Here is a 20,376-nt window from a genome sequence, read left to right as displayed (position 1 = left end):
TTTAGTGCAGCTTGATCATCAAGCTTAAAATACATTTATGGGTAAGACAATTTGTACTTTGTAGTGTTTTCTGTGAATACTGTGTGCTATTACATGAACAGGCCGGATCATTTAATAAGTGTTTTTTTAGTTAATTATGTTAATGTTTCAAGAGCTTTCCTAGTGAAATTAAATTGCCTCTGGGATGATTAAAGTCCTAATCTATAACCATCTGTTACTCAGCTGTTTAACAGACAGTCTGTCCACACAGGTTTATTGTAGTGTTGACTCAGCACAAATGGCTCAATTTTCTTAGTCTAACTAGTGGAAACTGATAACTTTTCACCTCCAAGTCCGAGATACTGGTATGATCCTTTAGGTGCATGTGGTTCATGAATGAAGACAGCAACTGGGAAAAGTGGTTACAGTTCTTAAATCTTTAATGTAAACAGCAGTTTTGAGGGGCTTTGAAAAATCCTAAAGAAAAACATCTGAAGGTATTAAATAGGAAGGGGAAAATATATAAATCATACTAGAAATAACAACTATGATCTGTTTTTAAATTAAAAAAATACATAAACTTTCAATTTTGTGGCCATATAGTCCCAAACACACAAAAAAAGACAACTTCCCTTGACCAAATACTAACATCCTCTTTGTAATACCAACTACTTGGCAGTTTCACAATTTTAAAATCACTAAATTATGACCATCTTACACATGATAAACAAAAAAAGCTCAAATATTGCTTAGGAATGTTGTGTACAGCAGTCATTACAACGAGAGAGACTCAAATGAGGGAGAGACGAGTGTGTGTTTGTCTGTGTGTTTCACAATGGGGCTGCTTTTACGGTTGTTTTTGGCAAAGCCACTGTGTAGGTGTGTACAATATGCAATAAGCAGCGGTGGGATAATAACATTAACATTAAAATATTCAAAAGAAAGGCCTTTTACTGTCGTACAGAGCCTGGATTTTGATGATTGACTTGTTCTAACAGTCTTCAGTATATGTGTAGCAGGGCAGAGCAGTTATAAGAGACTATCTTTTAAGATGTATTCATTAAAATGTACTTCAACCCTCTGCTCAGCCTCTTGGAAAACACTTAGCTGCCACAAATACTGTACGTGAGAATGTGACAGGAAATACTGCTGGGAAGTTGACAACAAAACACAAAACCCCCGTCCCTCCCTGCTCCTGAACTACACAACCACCATCCCTCCCCACACAAAAGCCCTGAGGAAAAATAATAAAAATCAACATAAGAAAGGACAACAAGGAAGCTGAATCAAATAAAATTTCTAAGCATTTGTCTACAACGGTCTTCAAGCAAGATGACGGCTGGCGCCTCGGTCGAGAAGAAGAAGAAGAAGAAGAAGCGAATGTTTGGAAACATCAGACACAGGAGGAGAGTGAGGAAGAAGACGCAGGACGACCAACGACAGGCCAAACAAATACTTCCTGGTTTCTCATCTCCATGGCAACCTGATGACTGCATCGAACCCCATGTCCCTCAAGTGCCTATTAATGTGTCCCATTATCTCTCTTATAGAGGTCTAGTGAGAAGCAAGAGGAAAATAGTTCAATAAATCCTTTTTCTTTCAATCACAGTTCATTTTTTATATCGTATGGTTTTATTCATTTTTATGTTCCAGTTTATAAGAAAAGGGGATTGGTCCAGTGAGTACAGTAGGTGCTGGGTGGGTCTGGGTTCGATCTTGTACTGTTGTTTGTCTAGTTACAGTCATAAACAAAGTCATAGTTGCTTGGTTCTTTGGGAATTGGGGGCGGGGCCTCGGGGATCTGGATGTTCTCTAAATCCAAGAGTCGGAGCTTCATCTCCATGGAGAGCAGGGTGTCCATGTCGGATTTGGTGTAATCGCTGGTCATCTCCTTACCTAGGAGGGCGTTTAGACCATCTGTCCACACGCAGTACTGCATAGACATGGACAGAGGTAGATCCAAAATGAAAACAAATCAGTGCCAGCAAAAAGAATCACAAACACAAAACAAAATACTTCAAAAATTCAACAAACAATAATTAAGAATGATGTGTTTCCAGACTCAACGGAAGCTGCTGATAGCATACAGACGCCACCTACTTTAGAGACCTGCAGACATAAAAGAAACTCACCACTGAGGGAGAAAAGTCTGTGTACACTGTGACTCAGGAGAAATAGAGCAGGGACACCTTCTTCTCTCTTGTCCTAATTACAAACTTCTATGTTTGAAAAAATATATTTTTTAAAAAAGTTTCTGGATTCAAGCTACATAAAATGATGCGTGTTACCCTTAGATTAACTCTTGCAGCTTTAGCCCTTTGTGTTAGGTGTCTAATAATGATGCCATAATCAATGAAACGAAGAAGAAGGTTCCCTTTCATTTTGCAAAGTTCTCGAGTAAATAGTTATTATTATTATTTTCTCTGACCTATATCGATGCCGAAATATATAATTACATATATTGTGATAGAGGATTTAATTCATATTGCACACTCCTATGTAACAGCAAGTCTTTTAAGTCTCTGAATAGTGATCATCAAAATGCCAAAGCTGCTTAATATATAGGTTTTTTTTTATATTGTTGTGGGATTTCACCAGCTTGAACTTGAGACTTGATGTTTTTGATATTTTTGCTTGGTCAGTGAGTCTTAATTTCGTTGAATGTACCTTGTTAAGCATTTGACCACTAACAGACTATTTTTACATTTTTCACATTTGGTTTGTATCAGGCTTGTGCATGATGGTGAAGCCGAATGCCAACTGACAGCAGTAATATGTAAAGAAGCGCAGCCGACACATTGTCAAGTAAAGTTGAAAATGCAGGATTCATTTTGTAAGAAAAATTGACTCAATGAGAAAGGTTCAAGAAAAGGACAATACACACACATTTAGTACACTGTGCATGGTGCAAATGAATCAGTTAAACACACTGTGGTGATCATTTGTAATATATATCTGACTTCTACACACTTTCTCTTTGTGCAATCACACTTGTTCATTCTGTCCATGACACTATCAACAGCCGAGGCAGTGTTGGCTTACCTCATGCTTGTCAGGAGCAATAAAGTTTAAATACTCGTCAGACTCGTACAGGATAGTGAAGGCCAGCTCTAACACCTCCTGGATAGAGGAAAGAGTGAAAGGGGGGGGGGTAACAAGTGAGATTTACACCACAACGCTGCCATACCAATGCAGTCTCCCTCTCCTCCACATGTCTTGTCACCTTCTGTTACATCAGCTGCAAATCAACATATCAGCGAGAGAGAGGAGCCAAATACCTGGGATGCCTTTAGATTCTAGACACTGAATATGATGTGACATGTTTCCAGGTTTATTCCCTCAAAATCCACCATGGTCTACTATGGGAAACAAATTGAATGCAGTGTGAGGACACTGAGATCCAGATTTGCATACATGAAATTAATTCATTAAATGCATGCTTGCAATCTGCGTGAAATTAGCGCCTGATTTAGTGAGGCAGCAGGTAATTACACAATCCGGGGCTGCAACCTAGGCACAGTTTGTGAGGCAGAGCTTAAGCGATGCAGTTCAGTGGTGGGATTTGTCTCAGATCAGGAGGCTAAGAGAAGAAAACATGTAGTGATGTTGAATATAAACATATATTACTGAAGTAATGTAGTGAGGGCACTGTGAACCTACACAATTTCATGGCAATCAATGTGACATTTGTTGAGGGCTGGCAAGGATATTATGTCCATGGTTAAATATGAAGCAGTGGTTGTAGATGACACTGATACAGCTAAAGTCTCCATAGAAGCACATGCTAACTGCAACCAAATGCACTTTTATAAATCAAATAAGTATAATCTCCACAGTGCATTAACAGCTTTGTTTGCAGTTTGAGGTTTATGACCACAAAGACACGGCTCTGCTCTTTATTTGGTCTTATAAAAAGGATACAATGTTCATTTGTTAATGCTCTTTTTTTAAATGTTGTTTTTTGTTCATGAACTAATTACGTGCAGGCCCACTTCTTTTGCCGCTCTGTCTGCTATCATTTTGTTTAAATGAAATACTGGTTAATTAAATTTCTCTTCCCTCCCCCAGACGGCCTTATTTCAGTGTACTGTAGCTGCACAAATCTGCACCTGCTCTTTAGACGCAGAGGATTTTCCACACAACTCGGAGCCATCGCAAATTGAATGAGCATTCCTAAATGCAGCAGAACATGCAATCATCCACACTTATCCTATATCCACCAGTTATTTGCGTGATGCCCCTTTTAAAATTCACATAAAGCAAAAAAGTTTCCTTCAGTAATGAGATGCAAAGTGCAGCACACATGACATGCAAACTGCTCTTCCAGGTCGGTGCACCTGTCTTCCTAGATGACACGCGTGTCTTGAGACACAGAGGGTGTCTGAAGGAAGGTAAATATGGCTCCGAGTACATATGGGAGATATAATAAGTATGGAATAATTATAAAAAATATCATAATGAAAGCGATCAAAGAAATGCTTGTGATGAATACATTTGGCAGAATATGAGAAACAATCTGAAAACACTGCTTTTAACTTCACCCTGCCACCTCTGTCTCAGTGTCCCACAAATGGTCCACAGGCCAGCTCTGCACTAAAGCCCGCAGAGGTGACTTTGGCTGGCCTTGTAACAGTGAGTAATGAAATGTGCTTGTGTTCTCATTCACAAGGCTGGGACAGGCCTGCTAGACGGCCCACAGACCCCCTCGGGTCATTCTCCTCGACCTGTGCTTATCGACAAGGTAATAAAAGAGACAAAGCGGGAAGGAGGCGTGCTCCTTTGTCTTCAAGGCTATTTATCCAAGATCCAATATATCAGAGTCCTGTGGGGAGGGGGAGTGAAGGTTTGCAGAAACAAAGTGCAGGAAAGGAAGGGCTGATGTGTACACAGACGCAGACAAGATGGCTCTTTCATCCTGGTTATGGTACCACAGAGGGCACACCAATGTGTTACTCTCAAATTTAAACAGCAAAGAAAATATGTCAGTATCTTTTCAGCGACTCCTGCGTGATCTGTGCAGCTAAAGGACTACTCTGTGATTTATTTCTACACAACGCCGCTAAGCACCGACACACAAGTTATTGTGTTATTTCCCAAAGCAAAATTATGTAACTGACATCATGTTATGCAACTCTTATGCACACAGAAACACAATCTCCTGCCTGGATACACACCCACCCGCCAACACATATGCACGTGTGTGCGCACACATGCACCCACGCGCACGCACACACGCACACGCACACACACACAATTTCCCAAAGCAAAATTATGTAACTGACATCATGTTATGCAACTCTTATGCACACAGAAACACAATCTCCTGCCTGGATACACACCCACCCGCCAACACATATGCACGTGTGTGCGCACACATGCACCCACGCACACACGCACACGCACACGCACACACACACACATAACACACACACACACACACGCACCTTGTTTTGCTTCAGGGCTCCCTTCTCCTTCATGTGAGGACAGTCTTTGCCGGTGATAACAGCTTTGATTTCAGCCACAGGCACTGCAGAGAGGACAGAAGTGAGTTCACAACAACAACAACAGCAACAACATCCCTGTGACAACTGTGTCATCCCAGATGGGTGGCTGGTTTACTCAAGTGATTAAAACTTAAATCCTCCCCAGGTCTGCCACTGTGCGAGAATCATAAGTCAAACTGATGTCAACACTGACTCTTGGTGTCAGTGGCAGCTATTTGTCACTGCCCATACTGTGTTTGGGGGCTAGGTATGCTTTAAATAAGGGCAGAGACAGTAGTCTTGTAGGAAATACACGAGTTGCAGTGAGTGCAATTAAAAAATACATTCTGAATCAAAGCAGTGGGTGAAGACCATCAATAATTTCACTTGACACTCACATTTTTCCTGTAAAGAGTCGTGGGGCACCTCGCCCTGAGGGCTCTCCTCCAGATCTCCATAGTGCAGGACTTTATGGTTCGGAGACAGACGGCAATACCAAAACTTATCTGGAAGAAAAGATTAGGACAAAGAAAAACAAAGGGGCGGAGGAGACCGATTTAGAGGAGTTATGAAATAACTCGCTGTTATAGGACATCATATGGGATTGCATGAGTCATCAACAAGAGAGAAAATTAGCGTGCCAAAAAATTCTGTGACAAAATAAATAAATAAATGAAAAAGAAAAAAAAGAAACAGCCTTGAGGAAAATCCACAGATGGGCTGTGATGCTGGGCATGAGGGAGGGGTCTTGATGGGCAACAAAACAGACAGTTGGCCTTCATCGTTTTTACAATGATTCAACAACAACATACAAGCTCAAGTCAAGATCAAGAGAGGACATGCTGGGCTTTTTCTGGCAAAGATTATACCTGAACTGTGACTTGGTTTATTTTCTTTTAAACAGAAAAGCTAAATCCAAACATGTAGCAGGTCACCAGCAGAGGCACAAGGTCCAGAATGTCTACTCTGCCCACGGAAAGCACCAACGATGGCTGAGATATTTTAAGAAAACAGTGACAGCTCTTTGGTGTTTCAAAATGTTCTAATTTAAATAACTAGAATGAACCCCTCCGCCGAGTTTGGTGCACATCGGTTCAGCACTTTCTGAGTAATCCTACTGACAAACAAACTAGAAGGGCATTCAGTAGAGCACATACCTCCAACATACACCAGACTCATAAACATCCTGTTTATGAAATGTTTAATATGCACATGGCATCAACAAAGTACAAAATTCAGCCATTTTTGAGGCTGCAGTTAATGTTACATGTAGGCTAGATAAAGCTGGACCACGGTCAGAATAATGGGAAAGTTTACTGGAGAAGAGAGTGGTCACAAGTTGATGTGGATTTCTTATTTATATAAAACAGGAAGACTTCTTTAGATGTTAGATTTTTACTTAGATCATGTAAAAAAAAAAGGAGGAAGTTACTAATATTTTATTACCTTTACTCGCAACATTTTGCATGTTCATAATGCAAGTGAATACTTTAAGTTGTGAGACGGTTTCACTCTGGTTTAAGCTTAAATGCAAAACTCTTATCTTGATCTTATCTTTATTATCTCTATAGAGGTCTTATTTTGTTAAAGGTGAAGCGTTATTTAAGTAAGGCTTAATTGCCACATTAAGAAGACATAAATCAAGTTATGTGAACTCCTCTCTTGGCTGATGTTATGAGTAATTGTCCAGCAGTGGGGGCCTGTATCTGCCAGCTGTGTCTATAAAGCCTCCACCAGCAGCCTCTGCGGCCGGCCTGGTGTTCTTTCGGAGCTTCCCTGCCAAGGTGGGCACCGAGCTGAGCTGGCACTGAGCGGGCACAGACTGGGGAGGTCTGGCTGGCGTGTGCATGGGTGGCACAGTCCAAATCCTAATTGCTGAAAATAGACAGTTGGCGGTGCCAGGCTGGTGCGGAGTGGCACCGGTCCATGGGGAGCAGGAAGAGATGTGTGTGGCGGCTGTGAGGGGAGGGACACGCTATCAACTGATTTGTGTGTGCTCGTGTATCTGTATACAAGCACATATGTTCTTCTTTTGGCTGGAAGACACTATGTCTCAATTTTGGATTTAATTTAATTCTTGCATAATGTCGAACTATAACTGTCTTAATTTGATTCAAACTCCAGAATGAAAAGATTCAACAGAACCAGAACAAATTTCCAAGTTTACTTTTGCTTTAATGCAGCTTTTACACAAAGCACACTTCCCTTAGCCCCAAGTGGCACTACCTGACAGTACCCTGCACTTAAAAGACAGTACAGGTAGTACTCTTTATTCCGATTTCAAAACACCATCAACCTGAGCTTTTAGAGAGAAGCTTCCCCTTGTAATGGGCAGACTGGCACTTTGGAAGGTAGAGAGAAGAGTCATCTGCACTGAAGTCAGCTAAATTAATATTTGATGTAGGCACTTGAGTCCCTGCAGGCTGGAGGACTTTGAAATAGTTGTACAAGATGCTGAGGGAAGAGTGGGAGAAGGAGAGAGAGAGAGAGGGAGGGAGGGAGGGAAGGAGGGAGGAGGGGTGCACGTTTTATGTATGAAAAAAAAGACGCAACAGACAGAGAGCTACTATATAAAAGTATAAAGATTGTGAAAGTTTGTCAGAGAAAAATTGACTAATAAACCAAAGCACCAAGTGAAAATGAAACTTGCTATGGGGCTCATTTTATTCATGTTCAGCCTGCCTAAGGTCTGCAAGACAAAGGGCTCTTTACATTGTCAGTGCATGGATATACTTTTAAGTACCAGCATGAGAACAATAGCTCAGAGAGGAGGTGGGAGGCTAGGATAGACATGTACGGGTGGAGGGAAGAGAAATCAGAGTGAAGGCATGTGAAGGTGGTAGCATGATGGCAGATAGGGAAAAGGGTTTGTACGAGTAATGTGGAAAAACAGCATGTCCTTGACTCGAGTGTCCTCAGAGGGAAAGACAGCTACAGCTAGCTTGCAGCAGGCAGACAGCTCCCCTACAGTCAGGGGACTGTTGCAGCGGATTAAAGCCAGTGTAACCCTACAGGCTACTGTGCTAAATTAAATCCAGAGAGGCTCATGAACTGCTTTATGTACTGTGTGTGGGTCTACTCTTCCTGAATGGCTAACTGTTTTGTTTCTGTATTTAGTATGCATGTGGCTGCTTGCTTATATGTGCATGTGTCCTCAATTCATTTGACAGGCTTTCTAGGATCTCTTAAGTAACAACTGTGATATGGTAATATGAGCCCATTCACAGCATGTCACCGCCGCAAAAGCCAGACAGGCATAAATCAGCCGACCACAAGCAGCGAAAACGATCTGATGCTAAATCTGGAGGATGTTTTCCACCTCAACATCTGTCCTGCAATATCTTTTCAACATCATTTTTTTCCCCTTACTCCTATGTTTCTTTTCAGTTTTTTCTTTTTATTGTTTCTGTGACCCAGCTTTGACAACATCTGGATGACAGCTGCCAAGACGAATCGTAATCAGGCTTTAAAATGTCAGAATACATTGATGTGAGAAGGAAAAAACACCAGGTTTTACTCAATTTGATTTGACTTATTGGAAAGCAGAGTTCCTGCAGGGAAGTTGATGACAATAATCCAATAACAGCAACCTGAGCTTGTCACTGGGTTTTTTTCTTTTTTATTTCATGAATTTGTACGTATGTGTGTAGACAGAGAGAAAAGTGACAGAGAGAGGTGAAGGAAAGTGCAAGAGGGAGGACAGAGAAATGAAGGGATCAGGTCTCAAGCAGATTAAATCCTATTTGACTGAAGTGCAGTATATTATACAGGCTAAATGCTATCACTGCTACTCCTCTCTATCCCCCTTTCGCTCCTCCTCTCTCGCTTTCTCTCTCATGGCAGCGTGTGTGAAACATGATATTAGGCTGAATGATTCGAATAGGCTCCTGTCTGAGCTGGCTGCTGGGATTTTCCCTTTGTATCCGTCTTCCTGTCTCCTCTATGTATCACTAGGAAGGAATACATCCATACTTTCACTCAATTAAACCAAAGGAAAGGACTGTATCTGTGGAAATGAGACTTTCCTTGCCCAAAAATCTCAACATAGCTTGGCACCGTGGACAAAACAGACATCCTTAATGAGCTTAAATGTGAGTATGTTAAACATCTTCTGAAAGTTGCAGCCCCTGACGTCTGCCATGGCACAAATTGTCTGACTCACACCCTCCGTGCTGTAGAGCAGCATCATGTTTGATCACCCTCCATGCTGCAGAGCAGCATGAAGCGTGTGTAACTTCTTTCATTTCTGTTTTCAAAGTTTTCTCTTGAATTTATCTTGACAAGTGCAAAGTATGAATGTGTGTTCATGGCTTCGTGTCTTTGTATTTTTTTGCACTGCAATGTATTTGTGTATGTAGGGGCCAAAAGGAGGAGAAGACAGTGTGATTGTGCATCTCAAGATAGCAAAACATGCATGTTCTTGAATAACAGAGGCGGCCTGTCTCTGCCTCAAAGGCTGAGAGAGCTAGAAAACTTGTGTGAGCGATCGTGACAGCAGAACCACAGCAGTCCCCCGTTTGGAAGATCTCCTGTGATAAAATGTGTCCTGTGGGGTTTCGATACAGCAAAGGGAATAAGAAGATGAGTGGGGGGTGCAGAGGGGAGGGATGAAGAACAAACAGACTGAGGGAGACGGGGAAAGAAATAGAACAAGGGTCTGTGTTGATGCAGCAGACGGATGTGAATTTCAGTGTGTATGTGGTTATGATTTGTGGGTGAAGGCGGTGTCACGTCAGGATCGGATGCTGGTGCATACATGTGAGTGCGTGCGCGTGTGAATACTGTGTGTCTCACCTTGCCTCCTGCGACTACTGATCTTCCTGAAGCAGGTTCCCTCACACAACCTGTTGAGCCTCTGCTGTTTGATCAGCTCCATGATCTCTGGCTGGATCTTCTCCCTCAGCTCCCTGCAGATACAACAAACACACATTATTGGTTTAAGACAATTATCTAAATTCTGTCAACCGCACCCATCCAGTGTGGCAAGCAGGCAACAGCGAGCGGCAGGATGCTCCAAGTGAATTTTATAACATTTAGCCTGTTTTTCTGCCAGCGTGCAATATTCATCTGTCAGGAGGGAACAGAGGATAAGAAAGACACATACTTCCACACATACGTGCACATGCATAGTGCACACGCTCAGAAATATCTCATGTAGTGTCCCAAAAGGCTGATCGGTGAAAATCTGTGCCGCTCCAGCTCCTTCTTGGATCACTGTCATTTATTCATGCATCTACATGTATGTGTGTCTGTGCTGCATATGAATGTGAAGCACACAACACTAGTCAGCATGAATTATGTATATTATCTGCCCGAGCAGTGCTGCTCCCCATCGTTTTTCTATTCTAGAAATTTGCAGGTTTTGACAAGATTTCCGTTTTTCTAGCCGCATAAAAAATTGTATTTCTAACAGGAAGCTATTCATTTTCTTGTATTTCCTCTCTCTGATGGTCATGATCACATTTTTGTCCTTCTCTCTCTTCCCTCTCACCGTCAGGCCCATCAGCACTTGTCTCCCTTCATCCGTCTCCCCGCTCGCCCTCCCCGTCTATGCGTTCGCCTCATCAGTGACTCCAGTCATTACATTGATCTGTGGTCGCACATTCACTCTGACATCTTTAAAGAAACAGCTAGTGGGGAAGGCGTGGCTCATCGCTGGAAGGATGGATGGTGATAGCTCGGCTTTAGCGCCTCTCGTGCCATCCTTCTGACTGGGCTAGAGACACGTGAGACTGTTTTTGTCTCAGACATTTACACAGTCTGGCTGCTCTGTCTTCTTAGGAAGTAGCTCCAGTTTCAATCTAAACTCTTTTCTGGCAAATGCATAAAATCACAGACAACTGAATTAATGGGCCGAGGTATTGCCCTGGCAAACCTCTATGAAAAGAAGCACCCCGCTTGGTATCAGGTGTCAAAAAGATTAAAGAAATGAGGCAGGAAAACCCCTTTCAAACCTTGTGGAAATGTACATTAACTTTTAACATCAACACCGCACATCAGTAAAATATTGCCGAGCACAAGTGAAAGAGAGAATCAATAATGAATTGAGTTAAACCACTTTTCATCCTAATTTTCTGGAGGTTGCATTAAAATTATGTTGCATATTAACATTTTCTCATTAGTGCATCCTCAGCAGCTCTGAACTGACCTGCTGCATGAATTTTTTATGTGATGACGATTTTATTTCTTGGTGTAAGCAGCTTTTGGTAAATTAAAAACTTCCAACATACATCTCCCCCCCCCCCCCATAAAAAAAAAACAAAACATATCAAAACAGCTCCAAATTCTGCTCCAACAAGAGTCAAAACGACATTAAATAATTCTTCAGCTCAGGCATTTTACGAGAGACACAGCTTTGATCTGAAGCTATAATGGCTCCTCTTCACTTTCTTTTGATCTCTGCAGTCATTCCCTACAATAATTGATGGAAGAAAATTGGCAGCAATTGTAGAAGGTAATACAGAGCTCCTTTAAATCTGCCGTCTGACATGCTCTGCTCATTATGTTTACAAGTCATGACTGTACCGTATTGATTAGAGGAAAATTCCAACCTTGTGTCATCTCATACTGCTGACAAGAGGCTCGTCAGTCTTTGACACTCACTGCTCTCCAACAGTTATGCTGTGATAAAATGTTAAAATGTGCTTTTTCATGTCAGCGTCTGATTCGATTTCAATTATATATCACTTACTTCTCCCAGAATACTGTTTGACAGCAGACTGGAGAGACTGGAGAGATTGGGTGGGAACTTGTTGCATTCAGCTATACTCTTATTATTATATTGAAATCAGGTCAAAAAAATGGATCTTAAATGAGAAACTACACTACTTGTGTTATTTATTTAAAAAAAAGTTAGAGTATTTTTTTATTGTACAGTTTTCCACAACTTCCTTCACCTTTGTTCTGCGTTCACCTCTGTGATTAATTGGCTTCAAAAGTTTGGTCTCTACCCCTCCAATATCGATTTAATAAGCCCTTGGCTCAGCATTGATTACTGTTCAAAGGGACAAGCTCACTCTGTGAAACGATTTTTCAATAGTGCTTGCTACTCCATTAAATACAGGCAGGACAAAACAATGTTCTCCATTACAGAGACTGCATCCATGATCAGTCAGTGAATGATCTATAACAGACTAGCTCTCCATGCTTAATGAGCTGGAGGGTCATTAATGGAGCATTCACTGGGAACGCCATTTGCAGACAATTTGAATTTAATGCATATTTTCAATCTGGAGAAGAAAGCACAGGTGCAACCTGCTTGAGGCCAGTAGCTGGCATTTGGTTGACAAATGGAAAGAGGAAAAAAGAAATAATTACAGCATATTAATGACCATGGCGCTTTTTGTAGGCACAAGACATATCCTAATTTCAGATTTAGGCTTGATCAGGTAGATGAGGAGAGTTATCACACTGACAGTAAGTATGAATAAAATTATAGTAAACATTAATCGGATTAAGCATTCTGTCAACAACTAGGCTGCCCAACAAGCTCCTGTGGGTCACAGACTACCAGTATGAACCTTTGAAAAATGTGTGCAGTTGCATTTTTGGATTTTACAGTGTGACATGATCATACTGGCCACTGATTGGTTGACTCACAGAATGGGGCGGGACTGGAAATCTTCCTGATTCATTCTCTCGGACTGGCGTATCTTCAGGATCTCTGTGTAGCTCAGATTCTGCAGGCGACTCTTGAACTGGTCCAAGGAATTAGGCTTGAGAGTCAGTGCTCGCATGATCTGCTCCCGCACCACCTGCATTACCTGCAGAGGAGAACAGGGAGGTTGAGGATGAGTGAGATTATCTTGGATGCAACATGTAGAAAGTGTGTCATGGTATCTGCTATAGACGGGCGTCAGTGCAGACATGAAGTCAGATGTAAGCCCCTCCCTATTTCTAGGAGTCAGGGGAGCATATAAACTGTGGTTCTGTTCCTGACAGGATTAATGATGTGATTTTTTTTTTTCAGAACCAGAGCCTGTAATCCAGTCTGGTGCACTGAGCCTTAAGGGGGAAAGAGCAAAGCAGAATAATTTAACAGTGGATACTCAACTGTTAGCCCCAGTATCATGCATCAGTGAAATGCATGACAGAACTTTTCCTATAATACCCCAGCAAGCTAATACCATTAGTCTGGCTGCAGAGGCACGACACGAGCGCTGTTCCAAGTCATCAATCCCACTCGAGGGGTCTTTGTGATCAACGGCGGTAACAATATAATATGAAAGTGTTCCACGACAACACATAAAACACATCATGCATATCCACATCAATTAGCCTAATGCATATGCATTACTGTCAGCAGATAATTTAAGTCTACACACACTCCTCAGTTGGACACAGGCAAATGCTTAGCCACAGACACACACACATTTAAGACTGATGCACTGGAGTTCAATGAGAATCACTGAAATTTAACAATATGAACGCTGAGAAGTGAGAAGTAGTAAACACTATCAATCCCCTCAACTAACACACAAATACAGACTAGAAAAAAGTCATGATCTTTTCGACATTCGTGCAGATGAAATAAGAATTGAATTAAAAAAACAGGTGATAAAAACTGACACAAACTGGAATTCATGCGTTTGTGCTTGATATTCTCTTATAAAATCTGATGTGAAAAATCTGGTCAAAGTAAAATATATGCAAGACATCTGCAACACGGCACTAGGAAAACTAAAATCTTACACGTCTTCTGTCATTTGAAGTATCAATTAGTAGAGAACAGCTTCTCCATTTGAGTAGAAATAGCTATTAAATAACTGAATGGTTAATAAATTGTGACTTTCTATGATCCCAACATACTTGAACTAACATTGCTTTCAGGTGAGTTCATGTCTTTCAGCCTCGAACGCTGGATGAGATCAAAACCAGTGATCAAACAAAGGGTCCTGAACACAATGGTACTTAACCTCATTAAGGTGTGAAATGGAATTAAAGCCCAGTTTGAGCCACTTTATGACAGCACCACACTGCATTTTAAACACAGTTAATAAAGCACTGACTCTTCCCAAAGTATAAAACTCCTCATCCCTCGGCACGTACGCTGGAGCCCCCGGAAAATGACTCCTAAGCTGAAATCTTCAATGACAGCTGCTTCCATTTAGCTTTGCACTCTGACAAGTGATTTGCATTTTGCATAATTAGGATTTGAACACTAATATAACTCAAAGGTAGATTTGCGAAGGTATTCGGCTTACACACAAGGGACTTGACTGGGAGCAAAGGTAACTCCTAATGTGCTGAAATGGTTCAAACGCAACAAGCACCTGGAACAGTGGTTTCCTCTCACAGCTGAGAGTAGCTTACAGAGCCTGGGTTGAAGTAGGTCTGTAAATCCTGCTGACTCTCTCTCTATATATATATATATATTTGACCATAAAAACAAACTTGACTTGGCTTCTTAACATTTCTTTGGCCAGGCTGAGCGGTGCTGTTCCAGCTACTGCAGGCAGCGTGATTGTAGACGTGACAAGGAGCCATGATTATGGATCAGCCTTGTTAGCAGCTGCCTCTGGGCCTGCAGATGCTGATTCACTGGATCAGATCATACTGAGGTGACAGAAAGAAATAGACTGTCTTCCCTTCTGTTTCATTTGATTTTGCTCCATTGTAGATCCTCTATTCTGTGCTCGCCTTCATGATCAAATGCTTGAGAACACACAAGTATTTCCAGCCTCTGCAAACACACTTCCTCACAATGTGTCGACTCTATTACATTGAGAGACAATAACAGGTAAGGATGATGTTTTAAGTGCATGTTTGTACTTATACATGCAGAGAAAACTTTATGGTCTTTGCTTATAATTGGTCTGGTCTCCTGTTCTGTACTTTTTGGTTTCATCTGGGCTCCACAACCTTAACAACCAAGCCAAAACCCAGTGAGCCAAGATCCCAAATATAGTCTTACGTAATATTGTTCTTGCTGTTTGTGCTTACTGCAAGGCGATTACTCATCAACTTGCTAACCTCTGGACTCTCACTAGTCAGACTAAGCTAGGGGTGAGCGCATTAAAAATAGAAGACTTCAGTTGCTGAAAATGAAACATGAACAGCATAAACCTCGACCCAGCACCAAAACACAGAAAAACGAAAGAGGACACAGGCGATCGAGGATAATCCTCCTGAATCAGTGTCACATTTGCTGTGTTAAAATGCATAAAGAACTGGTCTGGACTCAAAGTGCCCTTTTGGGATGTTGTACAGTGAGAGCGCCAGGAAAAAGAATGAACCCATTTCTAATTGTAGCTCTGATAAGCCCTGAAGGTAATACTGAGCTCCCACCATAATAAGACCAAAAAAAATCATTTTATAAATGATTACACAATTTAATCCAGGGATTAGCTTTTGGAATGCAAATATGTTCAGAGGCGGTAATCAGTGTATTTTCTAACAAATGGGCAACAAATTGACCTTGGAAAATAAACACATGCACAAAATGGTGACAACTGCAGAAAAGAGGTCTGTCAGGTCACATGGATTTATTTAGTTTAATTTAAATGTTTTTAAGCACCAATTCAGGAGTCGAGTGATTCTACAGTTGAGCTCTGAAATTAGTTTTAATGAGTCTAGATTTGGAACCTGTGCAGCCCTTGTCGTCTGGTTTATTTACAAAAGCTCAGACACAGACCCACAGCAGTGCACAAGGTCTTCTCTCGTGTGATCCAAGTCTAACTGGCATTAAGGCTGATGCAGGACATCAGTGACTCAGCACAAGAACCTTCTTCAAATCCCATTTGACAGAAGCAGACAAAAGTTCAGATCAGGATCTCAGCTGTTTAAAAAAAGAAGCACCGGTCTGGGCCAGGATCAAGTCTCTGCATGTAGAATCTGATAGAACTGTATAATGTCATAATGTAATACAGCAAACTGATTATAAAAGGTAAATTCTGTTGCTTTCTTTGGTGTGAATTGCACATGAGACGAGGGCAAAGGAGGGATGTCAACCAAAAAAGGGGAAGTTGCTGGACAGTATCAAGAGCTGCTGTACTTTACTGTATGTCAACAGAGTCATAGAAATAGCAGGATCATTCATGATTATTTCCATGAAGGGGACTACCTCTACTTTGTTCCTACACTCACGGAGCTTAGCCATGTTTCAGTAGCGTGACGGAGAAACAGAAATGAAAATGCCTGAGTAAGACTGCAACCACTAGAGGGCAGATGTCAACACTTTCCCTCCCTACCAGTCAAGACCTGTTCTAGGTGAGTGTGCAGAGACTGAGCTGAGATGCAGGCTTGTTGAAGACAGTTATAAGAAGGAGGATTTTGTTTTTCTGTACACGCGTCAGTCTGTCTGTTCCTTTCCATCCTTCTATCGGTTCATCCATCCATAAATGCAGCTGTCAATTCCTTCATCAGCTGAAACAGCTAGGAACATATTTTCATTAACTCTCACTGGTGAATGTCATCTTCATGCAAGGCTCTTCCGTATTCTGTCTTAGTCTGTGCTTCCATGTAATCTGTAAATCATATTTTCAGAAATCGCGGTCCAGCCAAAAGCAGATTTACAACCCCCCAGGACTGGCCTTTCAGCCGCAGCCTCTCTTCCTCCTCCTCCTCCTCCTCCTCCTGAAAAATGTCCAGACGAGTGGAAGAAGCCACAGCTTGCAATCATGCTACGAGAGATTCATCACTGCTGCCCACCACTTTTAATCACAGCTTCACCGAGCTGCCTATCATAAATTTTCACACGCATACACATGCTTATAATCCTGATAATAAAGCCTCAAATTAATTTATTTTCCCATTAAGATTACAAATGGCCTGTCAGTGTGTCTAGAAGGGACATTCTTCCCTTAAGAAGCCATTTAAAAATAAAGGAAATAATATGACAGTAGAAACAAAGACTGGGCTTTGATGGCCTCAGTTTTACTTATAATGTGGAGTACAGTTAAGACTGCAGATTGTAAACAAAAAACAAATTCTCTCGTTCTTCCCTGAAATTAAGCTTTTAAAGGCAGATCTCACTGTCACCTGCAGCCTTCTTTCCAACCTAATCCTGATCTCCGGAGACTGACTGCCACGCAGCCCTGGTGTTTCAGCGGAGGCGTCCTCGGGGAATGTTCATTAATATGCCTTGTTTGCAGTCATGTCTCTGGCAGGAAAACAATTCTGTTGGCCCATGTGGCTGCACTCATGCTAATTAACACTGCGAATATTCATCACATTTAAAACGAACACATGGTCCTTTCACAACAGGGCGGGGGCTGGGATGGGCGGGGGCATTATGAATATTTTATCTTCATCCTTCTTTTTCTTCCTCCTATTTCTCAGAGAGCACCTTGGTAGAGGTGAGGCGAAGACAGCGCTGAAACTAACTTTGCCAGGTGAGCTCACTCTCAGGATAAATTTAGGTTCAGTTTTGTACTGGCGTCGTTTTAGCTGCATTCTGGATGATCTGAGTGCAGAGCTGTTCATCACGTGCCTCTATTCTTGTTGATCTGAGATTTATCGGTTCCATCTTGTCCACCTTTATTTCTGTCTTTTTGCTACATTCCCTCTCACGCGCCCTGATCTCTCCCAGACAACAGGCCATCATTCTTTCTTGTAGCTCCTTCGCAGGGGACGTTAGACACCAGAGCAAGTGTCAGCAAAAGTAATTAAACACTGTCCCATGAGCCATCTAGTACACGTAATGAAGAGATGGCCGCACTGACTCATCTGCCACACTCCTTCATCCTCACTCTCCTCCTCAGTTCCTTTCAGTTTATGCTCAAACAGGACAGCCGGGCAGCTCAGCTCTCCCACAGTCGCCCCACTATCAATCATCGACGACGCGTCAGCCGTAACAAATTACCGTCCCCTTCCTGGCGACCAATCGACTGTCGCCGCTGCTCCATTTACCTAAGAGGATGCTAATGACATCATTTACCAGCTGTCAGTCAGACGCTCACCTGCCACTCAAACCCGGGTGAAGAAATCTGGAGAACGTGCTGGAGAGGCTCTTAGGTGGCCAAATAATAAGGCGGTAATCACAGAATAATGACTTTGTCGAGACTCCCCTGAAAGCAATCAAAAAGTCAATCTCACGTGGTGATAATGGGACGTCGCAGAAGTGCATCTGTGCATTTGAGGCTCCGAAGCAGATGAAACATGCATGCTCGCAGACATACAAAAGGAAGCATTCACACAGATGAAAGTACACACACACACACACACACACACACACACACACGCACACACGTGTGTTCACTTCTGTCAGGGGCCTTTTTTTTTTCTGATTCAGAGAAGAAAAAGAATACTAGGAACTAATTTCCCTGTTATTGAAATGGTAATTACATTTTACCTAGCTGCCACTATGTCCCATGTTCAGTTAATAATTATCTCCTTCAAAGTTGAGCATGATGTCATAAGAATAAAACAATGCCACAGAGATGGATATATGAAAGGAAGCTTATGTCTTATCACGCTGCACAGAGTGAGTCTGGTATGGCTTGTATTAAATTTAGAAGCTGATAAAAATGCACTGAACAAAGATGCAGATGTGTTTTGGAAGCTGACTTAATAAAAAGGACAAATCTGTGGTTGGAGATTAATGGCCAAACTTAAGACAACACTTCTGTTTTCACTGTTAAATCACTATTAAAGCTGTCAAATTATTATAGGCTATATTCTAAGACATTAAAAATAGCCTATGTGACTTTAACCATGAGTATAGCTAACAGAGTGCAGTCTACACAAGATCAAATCATGTATTAACAAGCTAAAGATGACTCTTGTTTGTGCACACAGTATGTAGACACACAGACACTGTTTTCCTTTTATGAAACAGTAGTGACATTAATCTGTGCCAACAATGCCAACTGTGCCGGTTTTTGCTATCCATCACCCCCGTGGTCCGTGCGAGGGGACGTTTGGTGGAGGCACAACAAAACACAGATCTCCGTCTGACAGCACACACACACACACATATGGCTTCGCTTTGGTCACAACACAGTGTAGTGCTTCAAATGTTTCCCACTGGCTTGGACTAGAAAAAGCTTGATCTGAAACAACACTCCATGCTGCTGCGCACGTCAGCTGTCGTGGGTGTGACAGACGTGATGGTTACAGAGACGAGGTTTGTGAGCAACTCAGACGACGTGACATAAAGGCGACGACACAGGGCGACCTTTGTCAGTACTTGCATGGTGAAACTGCATTCACCTATAGTGGGGACTGCTAAATGTGACAAAATCAATATGGGCATCATGAAGAGTAATGAAATAGTGTTGACAAAAACTCTTCAGCATCACTGAAACGATTCGTTTATTAATTAGATTATTGATCTAAGTCTATCAAGAGCAAATTAATCAGCAGACAAAGTCTCAAACAAAATTAGGCAATCTGAAAAAATCATCTTGGGTGTTTGGAAAAAATATGCAGGCACTTTTCATTAGTTTTTTAATTGTTATTTCTTAATTGATAATTAATCAAAACAATAATCAGCAGATTACTTGATAATTAAATAACGGTTAGCTGCAGCCTTGATAATGATCTTTTACAGGTTGACAGCATTATGCCACGTCTTTGTAATTCTATCTGAAACATTGTTGGGACTGGTTGACGGCCATATTAATGGTATGTAATGCCAAACAAGAGGCTGTCAGGGTGTCATTACAAAGAGGGTGAAGAGCAGTGAATGTTGCACAGCAGCCAAACTCCCAGATTACATTCAGTATATTCAGCTTTTTCTCGTTAGACTCTCCTGACAGCCCCGTCATGGCTCTGGGTTAAGTCTGCTGAGAGCATCTAAGTGGAAAGACACCACTTTCATCCATTAAAATTTCAATTATGTATCTACCCTCCACAGCTCCAATGTAAGGAGTCACTGTATCTGGATATTTCGATAAAATAAGACGGAGCGGTAAGGGGTACATGTAAGTTAAAAGTGCAGAAAAAAGCAGATCTTTCCTCTTTTAGTGAATGC

General features: G+C 41.7%; 1 protein-coding gene across 4 annotated transcripts in view; it reads right to left on the bottom strand.

The window, feature by feature from the left end:
• Window positions 1-415: 415 nt before the first annotated feature.
• LOC111223159 (engulfment and cell motility protein 1) overlaps window positions 416-20,376 on the bottom strand; it is a 98,565-nt gene continuing 78,604 nt past the window's right edge. For all 4 annotated transcript variants that reach the window (XM_022747191.1, XM_022747190.1, XM_022747192.1 and 1 more), the window contains 6 exons: window positions 13,062-13,225; window positions 10,257-10,369; window positions 5,861-5,968; window positions 5,424-5,506; window positions 3,022-3,099; window positions 416-1,912 (listed from right to left, as the gene is read on the bottom strand). In XM_022747191.1, coding sequence (XP_022602912.1) covers window positions 1,712-1,912; window positions 3,022-3,099; window positions 5,424-5,506; window positions 5,861-5,968; window positions 10,257-10,369; window positions 13,062-13,225 — 747 coding nt within the window. In that variant the 3' untranslated portion in view covers window positions 416-1,711. The remainder of the gene's footprint in view (window positions 1,913-3,021; window positions 3,100-5,423; window positions 5,507-5,860; window positions 5,969-10,256; window positions 10,370-13,061; window positions 13,226-20,376) is intronic.

The sequence above is a fragment of the Seriola dumerili genome, unplaced genomic scaffold (assembly GCF_002260705.1).
Source record: "Seriola dumerili isolate Sdu_G_001 unplaced genomic scaffold, Sdu_1.0 BDQW01000110.1, whole genome shotgun sequence".
NCBI classification, from domain to species: domain Eukaryota; kingdom Metazoa; phylum Chordata; class Actinopteri; order Carangiformes; family Carangidae; genus Seriola; species Seriola dumerili.
The sequence above is the reverse complement of the archived record's forward strand: the minus strand, read 5'-3'. Positions and strand labels throughout refer to the sequence as shown.